General features: G+C 42.3%; 1 protein-coding gene across 1 annotated transcript in view; it reads right to left on the reverse strand.

Moving 5' to 3' along the window:
* The window catches only part of DDX47 (DEAD-box helicase 47), a 72,464-nt gene that overhangs the window by 30,063 nt on the left and 30,796 nt on the right, over window positions 1-11,605 (reverse strand). Inside the window, exon 8 of the mRNA XM_053721404.1 lies at window positions 6,720-6,866. Within this exon, the coding sequence (XP_053577379.1) occupies window positions 6,720-6,866 (147 nt within the window). The remainder of the gene's footprint in view (window positions 1-6,719; window positions 6,867-11,605) is intronic.

Here is an 11,605-nt window from a genome sequence, read left to right on the forward strand (position 1 = left end):
TGCATTTTAGCCAATCAGTGCTGACTCCTAGGTAACTACGGGCGTGAGCACAATGTTATCTATTTGGCACATGGAACTAACGTTCTCTAGTTGTGAAAAACTATCAAATGCATTGAAATAAAAGGCGGCCTTTAAGGTCTTAAAAATTAGCAAATGAGCCTACCTAGGTTTAGCTTTCAACTATGAATGCCAAGAGAACAAAGCAAATTTGAAGATAAAAGTGAATTGGAAAGTTGTTTAAAATTGTGTGCCCTATCTGAATCATGAAAGTAGCAGCTTCCATTCTTCTCTCATTCTTCTCTCTGCCATTACAATATTTTCTATGCTGCTGGCATCCACACAACCAAAGCATAATAGACCCAACCGTGCTCATTAACAGTAGGCAATGTGCTCTTTTCTTCAAATGCTCCTGCTTTATACTCTCCAAAGGTCGTCTGGAAACTGTAGCCGAAGAGATCAGACAAGGTCACAGGTAAGGTTTCCATGCAAACCACATGTACGTGATCATCACTGCACAGTTGCCAGTTCAACACAACTCTGGTGCCAGTTAAATCTTCCTGAAAGGTCCTGCACTGAACTGTGGGTCTTCGCGTTTCTTTCCTGACCAGTCGACTAGCAGCTCTACAGGAGATTTTTCTGTCTTCCAAATCTTGTCTCGACTTCAGTAGATCATCTTCACTTTAAGTTCTAAGTGGCAGTTCCACAAACAGAAGGCATTTAGATATATTTTACTTCCTGCTTTAGAAAAGAGTTTGTGATGTTTATTTTCTGCTCCTCATTCAGCTGCTAACAGAAGCCCATGGTTACCGAGTGTAAGCACAACATTCTGATCCAAATTTTCTGCTCCTCATTCAGCTGCTAACAGAAGCCCATGGTTACTGAGTGTAAGTACAACATTGTGATCCTTATTTTCTGCTCCTCATTCAGCTGCTAACAGAAGCCCATGGTTACTGAGTGTAAGCACAACATTGTGATCCTTATTTTCTGCTCCTCATTCAACTGCTAAGATAAACCCATGGTTACTGAGTGTAAGCACAACATTGTGATCCTTATTTTCTGCTCCTCATTCAGCTGCTAACAGAAGCCCATGGTTACCGAGTGTAAGCACAACATTGTGATCCTTATTTTCTGCTCCTCATTCAGCTGCTAACAGAAGCCCATGGTTACTGAGTGTAAGCACAACATTGTGATCCTTATTTTCTGCTCCTGATTCAGCTGCTAACAGAAGCCCATGGTTACCGAGTGTAAGCACAACATTGTGATCCTTATTTTCTGCTCCTCATTCAACTGCTAAGATAAACCCATGGTTACTGAGTGTAAGCACAACATTGTGATCCTTATTTTCTGCTCCTCATTCAGCTGCTAACAGAAGCCCATGGTTACCGAGTGTAAGCACAACATTGTGATCCTTATTTTCTGCTCCTCATTCAGCTGCTAACAGAAGCCCATGGTTACTGAGTGTAAGCACAACATTGTGATCCTTATTTTCTGCTCCTCAGTCAGCTGGATAGAGGAACCGATGGTTGCTGAGTAAGCACAACATTGTAATCTTTATTTTCTAGTCCTCATTCAGCTGCTTACAGGAACCCATGGTTATTGAGTGTAAGCACAACATTGTGATCCTTATTTTCTACTCCTCATTCAGCTGCTTAGATGAAACCCATGGTTACTGAGTGGAAGCACAACATTGTGATCTTTATTGTCTGCTCCTCATTCAGCTGCTTAGAGGAACCCATGGTTACTGAGTGGAAGCACAACATTGTGATCCTTATTTTCTACTCCTCATTCAGCTGCTTAGAGGAAACCTATGGTTACTGAGTGGAAGCACAACATTGTGATCCTTATTTTCTACTCCTCTTTCAGCTGCTTAGAGGAACCCATGGTTACTGAGTGGAAGCACAACATTGTTATCCTTATTTTCTACTCATCATTCAGTTGCTTACAGGAACCCATGGTTACTGAGTGTAAGCACAACATCCTGAGAGGTCACAAGCATTTATTAAATGACCATTAACTACATAATCTCATAAAGTGCATAATAAAACAATGTAATAAAACTTACTCTGAATTATAAATAAGCAAAAGATTTTCAAAATTTCCCTAAATCTTCCAGCCCTCTGTATCACGTGACAGCCATCAGCCAATCACAAATTCATATACACTGAAAATTAAATAAGAAATTAGTTTATACCGTACAATAAATACCCTGAATGGGCCGGCTAGCAGAAGCCCTCCAAACAGGTGGTGCTAGATGCAGATAATTAAATACAAAGTCAAAAAAGAAAGCATACGAAGAGAGAAGCGCTCTACCAGGAACGAACAGCAGCTCATCAGCTAGTTCTATGGCGATTTACCACCCGGAAGCAGCCTCTTTTAGACCAGTGTGCTTTTCACAGAGGAAAACTTTCCTGAAGTATATCAGTCTGATCCCGCCAAGTAAGGTCAGTCCAGCCCCGAAATACCAGGCAATTCTCCTCTGAACAAGGAACATGACAACTCCAGACGATCGTTTCATCCTCCTATGGGCCTCGTCAGTGAGGTGCAGCCACATTCCTCTAAGCACACTGAGCAAGGAGTCCACATCTGGTTTCCCCCATCACCCATAGGGAGACTTCCCCAGGGTCATATTAATTTGCATATGAAGAGAGACGTGGGTGGTAAATCGCCATAGAACTAGCTGATGAGCTGTTCGTTCCTGGTGAAGCGCTTCTCTCTTTGTATGCAAATTAATAACCCTGGGGAAGTCTCCCTATGGGTGATGGGGGAAACCAGACGTGGACTCCTTGCCCAGTGTGCTTAGAGGAATGTGGCTGCACCTCAGTGACGAGGCCCATAGGAGGCCGAAACGATCGTCTGGGGTTGTCATGTTTCTTGTTCAGAGGAGAATTGTCTGGTATTTCGGGGCTGGACTTACCTTACTTGGCGGGATCAGACTGATATACTTCAGGAAAGTTTTCCTCTGTGAAAAGCACACTGGTCTAAAAGAGGCTGCTTCCGGGTGGTAAATCGCCATAGAACTAGCTGATGAGCCGTTGTTCGTTCCTGGTAGAGCGCTTCTCTCTTTGTAATTAAAAAAGAAAGTAGCATCCCTAAAGCACTCTGAATGAACAGAGACTTAGATGGGTCCAAAAGAGAGGACACACAATGAAAGGGAGGGGTTCTCAATCCTCACAACAATATGAGGGAAGAAAGGAAAAATAAAACAACTTTTATTTATATCAAAAAAATTAAAAAAAGAGAAATGTAAAAACACTTTAAAAAAAATAAAAAAAAATGAAAGAAATAACACACAGGGACATGAAAGGTCCAGATCACAGTATTGTATCAATTCCCGCAGAGAACACCTATACAATCAAATGGAAGGCCTAATACCAGAAAGGTTCAAAGGAGGTAATTATCCCCATTATACAGTGCAACACGAAACAAAAGAGAGCCCTAATGAATAGTCTACCTAAGGAGAACCACAAAAAAGGGATTGGCGAACTGCTAGTCTTACGTGTTGCTCCTACACATTTAAAACCATTGGGTAGTCCTGTCCTAATCTGGTACAACAAAAATATCTAGTATAGGGTAGAACATATAGAATTAAATATAGCTGCAATACAATACCAAGGGCCCCTTGGTAAAGCAGGAAGCGAAACATGCGTCAGGCGTTTTGTGACTTGATTAGGTCCTGGCCAGGGGCCCTTGGTAAAGCAGGAAGCGAAACATGCTTCAGGTGTTTGGTGACTTGATTAGGTCCTGGCCAGGGGCCCTTAGTATTGTATACGGATAATTACCTCCTTTGAACCTTTCTGGTATTAGGCCTTCCATTTGATTGTATAGGTGTCCTCTGCGTGAATTGATACAATACTGTGATTTGGACCTTTCATGTCCCTGTATTTCTTTCTTTTTTGAAGTGTTTTTTAAGTGTTTTTACATTTCTTTTTTTATTTTTTGATATAAATAAAAGTTGTTTTATTTTTCCTTTATTCCCTCATATTGTTGAGAGGATTGAGAACCCCTCCCTTTCATTGTGTGTCCTCTCTTTTGGACCCATCTAAGTCTCTGTTCCTCCAGAGTGCTTTAGGGATGCTACTTTCTTTTTCGACTTTGTATTCATATACACTGAACTCTTGCACATGCTCAGATGGGGCTGGTGCCTCAAAGTGAGCATATAAATAGACACAACTTGACATCAGACCGACGTCTATTGTAAAGTTTCTTACATTTGCTATGCTGAACCATGAAAGTTTACATTTTGAATTCAGTGCTGAAACTTTCACCAACAGACTTAGATCAAGCCCTAATGAGTCAATTTCTTAAGGTTCTGAAACACAACCAACTATCTGGATAGACTTAAGAGTGCCCAAACTTTAGCACATTGAGCGACAGATTACAAGCTAATATTTGTTTTACCACTGGCACGCTTAGTCCATGGATCATCTAATTACTATTGGGAATCAATACCCAAGCTAGGAGTACAGAGATAAGGGAGGGACAAGACAGGGAACCTAAACAGAAGGCACCACTGCTTGAAGAACCTCTCTCCCAAAAGAGGCCTCAGCCGAGGAAAAAGTGTCAAATTTATTGAATTTTGAAAAAGTGTGAAGAGAGGACAAAGTTGCAGCCTTGCAAATCTGTCTACACATATTACTTAGTATAGCCTTATGCATGTCCCATCAAGTCTACACATATTACACGTTACTTATTACTTAGTATAGTCTTATGCATGTCCCATCAAGTCTACCAATATTACATGTTACTTATTACTTAGTATAGCCTTATGCATGTCCCATCAAGTCTACACATATTACACGTTACTTATTACTTAGTATAGCCTTATGCATGTCCCATCAAGTCTACCAATATTACATGTTACTTATTACTTAGTATAGCCTTATGCATGTCCCATCAAGTCTACACATATTACATGTTACTTATTACTTAGTATAGCCTTATGCATGTCCCATCAAGTCTACACATATTACATGTTACTTATTACTTAGGATAGCCTTATGTATGTCCCATCAAGTCTACCCATATTACACGTTACTTATTACTTAGTATAGCCTTATGCATGTCTCATCAAGTCTACACATATTACATGTTACTTATTACTTAGGATAGCCTTATGTATGTCCCATCAAGTCTACACATTACATGTTACTTATTACTTAGGATAGCCTTGTGTATGTCTCATCAAGTCTACACATATTACATGTTACTTATTCGTATATCCTTGTGTATGTCCCATCAAGTATATACATATTACATGTTACTGTTTACTTAGTATAGCCTTATCTATGTCCCTTCAAGTCTACACATATTACATGTTACTTATTACTTAGGATAGCCTTATGCATGTCTCATCAAGTCTACACATATTACATGTTACTTAGTATAGCATTGTGTATGTCCCATCAAGTATATACATATTACATGTTACTGTTTACTTAGGATAGCCTTATCTATGTCCCTTCAAGTCTACACATATTACATGTTACGGTTTTCTTAGGATAGCCTTATGCATGTCCCATCATGCATGTCTAGTTTATTTCCATGAATCCACCACCCTTTCTGTAAATAAATGCTTCCTCACATTTCTCCTGAATCTGCTACCCTCTAACTTGAGATTGTGACCCCTTGTTTTAGCATTTGTTTTTTTGTGGAAAATGCTTTGAGCTTCCACTTTATTGGAGGACCTTCATATATTTGAAGGTTTCTACCATGTCACCTCTTTCCTTTCTCTCCTCTAAACTATAGATATTTAGGTCATAGAGCCTCTCTTTGTACGTTTTATATTTTATACCATGTACCATTTTGGTCAGTTTCTAGCTTACTTATATGGAGATATGGTCTTCAGAACTGTACACAGTATTCCAGATGTGGCCTAACTAATGTTCTGTAAAGTGGCATAAAAACCTTGTTATTTCTGCTAGTAGCACCTCTCCCAATGCAACCAAGTATACATATATATGCACAGGGATGAGAAAAGCATGGTTGTTGGGTGTTTAGTCCATGAAGTAAATTGATGTGTGTGTGATATATATATATATATATATATATATATATATATATATATATATATATATATATAGTCCATGTGTACAAAGTGTGACAGCACCACAGTACAGTCTTGCTTCTTAAAGGTGAAAAATTATTTTTATTAAGGTATAACAACCATAAAAAAAGGCAATGTTTCGGACCTACATGGTCCTTATTCATGCTTGAATATTCCTGCATGAATAAGGACCATGTAGGTCCGAAACGTTGCCTTTTTATGGTTGTTATACCTTAATAAAAAGAATTTTTCACCTTTAAGAAGCAAGACTGTACTGTGGTGCTGTCACACTTTGTACACAGGGACTGTATTCTTTGGAGTGTGGCTGATACTCCCCAGTGACGGGCACACAGGCTGAAAGCTACTATTTAATTTATGGTGCTGGACTCCAACTACCTATCTTTTATACATATATTTATTTATTTATATGTGCTGAGAGGTCTGTATATGTGGGTGAGCAAGTTTAGGGTAGGTTAAATAAGGTGTATATGCAGTGCATGGTTGTTGCATGAAGTAAAGTGATGGTGTATATGTATATATGTGCTGAGGAGTCTGTATATATGGGTGAGTGAGTTTAGGGTAGGTTAATTGGGGTGTATACGCAGAGCATGGTTGTTGCGTATTTAGTGCATGAATTACCGTGGCATATGCTCACTATACCATGTTAGTGCCATACCTGGCTCATCTGCCCATGTAAAGGAATGGCTGTAAAGCCTAGATTACGCAAGAGGAGGGCCACTCGCTGAGTGTTATTACAGGTGCTGCAGAAAATCATAAAGGAATTTCCGGCCAACTCATTCAGAATGTAGACAAGATAACTGTCCTGAAAGAAAAAGAGAGAGAAAGGATGAGAACAAGGACGAGAAGAAATGAGTGTCTGGGTCCAACACATTAATGGGTGATAACAGGGGGTACAGGGACAATAATGCAAAATGTAAATGGCAACAAAACATCAGGAGAAGGAGGCAAGTGTCAAACAATATCAAAAGCATGAGTAAGAAGTCTCACCATGTTGTGTCTGACCCTCGCTCCCTGCCTGTGCTCACCTTATTGTGTCTGACCCTCACAACCTGCCTGCGCTCACCTTATTGTGTCTGATCCTCACTCCCTGCCTGCGGTCACCTTATAGTGCCTGACCCTCACTCCCTGTGCTCACCTTATAGAGCCTGACCCTCACTCCCTGCCTTGCCTGTGCTCACCTTATTGTGTCAGACAATAGCAGCTGAGGGTGAGACATCAGCAGACAGGAGAAGTTATAACATGATGGTCAGACAATAGCAGAAGCGAGTGTGAGACATCAGCAGACGGGAGCAGTCATAGCATGATGGTCAGACAATAGCAGGTGAGTGTGAGACATCAGCAGACAGGAGAAGTCATGACATGATGGTCAAAATAGCAAAAGAGAGTGTGAGACAACAGCAGACGGGAGCAACAATAGCATGATGATCAGACAATAGCAGAAGCGAGTGTGAGACATCAGCAGACAGGAGAAGTTATAACATGATGGTCAGACAATAGCAGAAGAGAGAGTGTGCGACATCAGCAGAAGGGAGCAGTCATAGCATGATGGTCAGACAATAGCAGAAGAGAGAGTGTGCGACATCAGCAGAAGGGAGCAGTCATAGCATGATGGTCAGACAATAGCAGAAGAGAGAGTGTGCGACATCAGCAGAAGGGAGCAGTCATAGCATGATGGTCAGACAATAGCAGAAGAGAGAGTGTGCGACATCAGCAGAAGGGAGCAGTAATAGCATGATGGTCAGACAATAGCAGAAGAGAGAGTGTGAGACAGCAGACGGGAGCAGTCATAGCATGATGGTCAGACAATAGCAGAAGAGAGTGTGCGACATCAGCAGAAGGGAGCAGTCATAGCATGATGGTCAGACAATAGCAGAAGAGAGTGTGCGACATCAGCAGAAGGGAGCAGTCATAGCATGATGGTCAGACAATAGCAGAAGAGAGTGTGCGACATCAGCAGAAGGGAGCAGTCATAGCATGATGGTCAGACAATAGCAGAAGAGAGTGTGCGACATCAGCAGAAGGGAGCAGTCATAGCATGATGGTCAGACAATAGCAGAAGAGAGTGTGCGACATCAGCAGAAGGGAGCAGTCATAGCATGATGGTCAGACAATAGCAGAAGAGAGAGTGTGAGACAGCAGACGGGAGCAGTCATAGCATGATGGTCAGACAATAGCAGAAGAGAGAGTGTGCGACATCAGCAGAAGGGAGCAGTCATAGCATGATGGTCAGACAATAGCAGAAGAGAGTGTGCGACATCAGCAGAAGGGAGCAGTCATAGCATGATGGTCAGACAATAGCAGAAGAGAGAGTGTGCGACATCAGCAGAAGGGAGCAGTAATAGCATGATGGTCAGACAATAGCAGAAGAGAGAGTGTGCGACATCAGCAGAAGGGAGCAGTAATAGCATGATGGTCAGACAATAGCAGAAGAGAGAGTGTGCGACATCAGCAGAAGGGAGCAGTCATAGCATGATGGTCAGACAATAGCAGAAGAGAGAGTGTGCGACATCAGCAGAAGGGAGCAGTCATAGCATGATGGTCAGACAATAGCAGAAGAGAGAGTGTGCGACATCAGCAGAAGGGAGCAGTCATAGCATGATGGTCAGACAATAGCAGAAGAGAGAGTGTGCGACATCAGCAGAAGGGAGCAGTAATAGCATGATGGTCAGACAATAGCAGAAGAGAGAGTGAGACAGCAGACGGGAGCAGTCATAGCATTATGAAAAAGTTCCAGAACGGAACGAAACGTACGTCGAGTGAGGGGGCATTAATATTGCTCTTATTATTGTTATTTGCACTAATCCAGTGAGGCCGCAATTGTTGTGTATTTCCGCATATTGAATTACACCTAGCGGGCTGAGGATTTTATGTAATATATGGTTAATATACCATCGTATGGTTCTATATAATTGTTCTTATGTGAAAGAGACTTATCACCCCATTGGAAGAGAGATTCCAACAACCAGCCGAAAACAACCAATAGCGCTGAGCTGATCTAAGGAAGCAGCCGCCGGATTGGCCAGGATCCAACACACCCACAGACAGCCGGGTCACTGACGCTGCACACAACGCTATTGAAGCTGAAGGAGAGGAGAATCCATCGGGTGATATTATACACTGCCTGTTTTATGTTTTTAAATTGTGAGTGTGATTCTTACGTGTGATATATGTATTTATTATAATACATTTGTATAGACTGTCTGCACTTAGATGCGTTTGGGCGCTCTCTTTTCTTTATTTTTCTTAGATTACTACCACAAGTTCGTTATGGGACTTTTCTAAGGAGCTGCCTGCTTTTTTACTATTTGAAAGGAACATTGACTTTGAATTGGACATTCGTTTTTTAATATTTGTAAGAACTTTTTTATATTCACTGATTTTATTGAATGTTATCTTTGCACTTTATGTATATATAAATAATATTAATCATTAGAAGTTAACTAGTAGTTAGATTCAAAGCAGCGCCTGTATATTCTCTTTTACTTTGTTCCAGTTACCACCCTGCTGACTTAACAGTGCAGTCCAGCCCCTAAATTACAATTATGACACTTAGGGAAGTCTCGCTAAGTGTGATGCGGGAATCCAGACGTGGACCCATTGCTCAGTGTGCCTAGAGGGATATGGCTGCACCTCATTGACGAGGCCCACAATATGCCGAAACGTACGTCTGGGGTTTTGCTGTTTCTCTCGTTCAGAGAGGGATTGCCTGGTATTTCGGGGCTGGACTGCACTGTTAGTCAGGATCAGACTGATATGCTACAGGAAAGTTCTTCTCTGTGAAAGGCACATATTGAGCAAAAAGAGGCTGCTTCTAGGGTGGTAACTAGCCATAGAACAAGCTATTATGCTATTGTTCGTTCCCAGGTTGAGAGCTTCTCTCTTTTTATTTATGCAATAGCAGGAGAGTGTGCGACATCAGCAGAAGGGAGCAGTCATAGCATGATGGTCAGACAATAGCAGAAGAGAGTGTGAGACATTAGCAGACGGGAGCAGTAACAGCATGATGGTCAGACAATAGCAGAAGCGAGTGTGAGACATCAGCAAACGGGAGCAGTCATAGCATGAGAGTGTGCAACATCAGCAGACGGGAGAAGTCATAGCATGATGGTCAGACAATAGCAGAAGAAGAGAGTGTGAGACATCAGCAGACGGGAGCAGTCATAGAATGATGGTCAGACAATAGCAGAAGAGAGTGTGAGACGACAGTAGACGGGAGAAGTCATAGCATGATGGTCAGACAAGCAGAAGAGAGTGTGAGACGACAGCAGACGGGACAAGTCATAGCATGATGGTCAGACAATAGCAGAAGAAGCGAGTGTGAAACATCAGCAGACGGGAGCAGTCATAGCATGATGGTCAGACAATAGCAGGTGAGTGTGAGACATCAGCAGACAGAAGAAGTCATGACATGATGGTCAAAATAGCAAAAGAGTGTGAAACAACAGCAGACGGGAGAAGTCATAGCATGATGGTCAGACAGTAGCAGAAGAGAGTGTGAGACGACAGCAGACGGGAGCAGTCATAGCATGATGGTCAGACAATAGCAGAAGAGAGTGTGCAACATCAGCAGACGCGAGAAGTCATAGCATGATGGTCAGACAATAGCAGAAGAGAGAGTGTGCGACATCAGCAGAAGGGAGCAGTCATAGCATGATGGTCAGACAATAGCAGAAGAGAGTGTGAGACGACAGTAGACGGGAGAAGTCATAGCATGATGGTCAGACAAGCAGAAGAGAGTGTGAGACGACAGTAGACGGGAGAAGTCATAGCATGATGGTCAGACAAGCAGAAGAGAGTGTGAGACGACAGCAGACGGGACAAGTCATAGCATGATGGTCAGACAATAGCAGAAGAAGCGAGTGTGAAACATCAGCAGACGGGAGCAGTCATAGCATGATGGTCAGACAATAGCAGGTGAGTGTGAGACATCAGCAGACAGAAGAAGTCATGACATGATGGTCAAAATAGCAAAAGAGTGTGAAACAACAGCAGACGGGAGAAGTCATAGCATGATGGTCAGACAGTAGCAGAAGAGAGTGTGAGACGACAGCAGACGGGAGCAGTCATAGCATGATGGTCAGACAATAGCAGAAGAGAGTGTGCAACATCAGCAGACGCGAGAAGTCATAGCATGATGGTCAGACAATAGCAGAAGAGAGTGTGCAACATCAGCAGACGCGAGAAGTCATAGCATGATGGTCAGACAATAGCAGAAGAGAGAGTGTGCGACATCAGCAGAAGGGAGCAGTCATAGCATGATGGTCAGACAATAGCAGAAGAGAGTGTGCGACATCAGCAGACGGGAGAAGTCATAGCATGATGGTCAGACAATAGAAGAAGAGAGAGTGAGACAGCAGACGGGAGCAGTCATGGCACGATGGTCAGACAATAGCAGAAGAGAGTGTGCAACATCAGCAGAAGGGAGCAGTCATAGCATGATGGTCAGACAATAGCAGAAGAGAGAGTGTGCAACATCAGCAGAAGGGAGCAGTCATAGCATGATGGTCAGACAATAGCAGAAGAGAGAGTGTGCGACATCAG

The sequence above is a fragment of the Bombina bombina genome, chromosome 7 (assembly GCF_027579735.1).
Source record: "Bombina bombina isolate aBomBom1 chromosome 7, aBomBom1.pri, whole genome shotgun sequence".
NCBI lineage: Eukaryota > Metazoa > Chordata > Amphibia > Anura > Bombinatoridae > Bombina > Bombina bombina.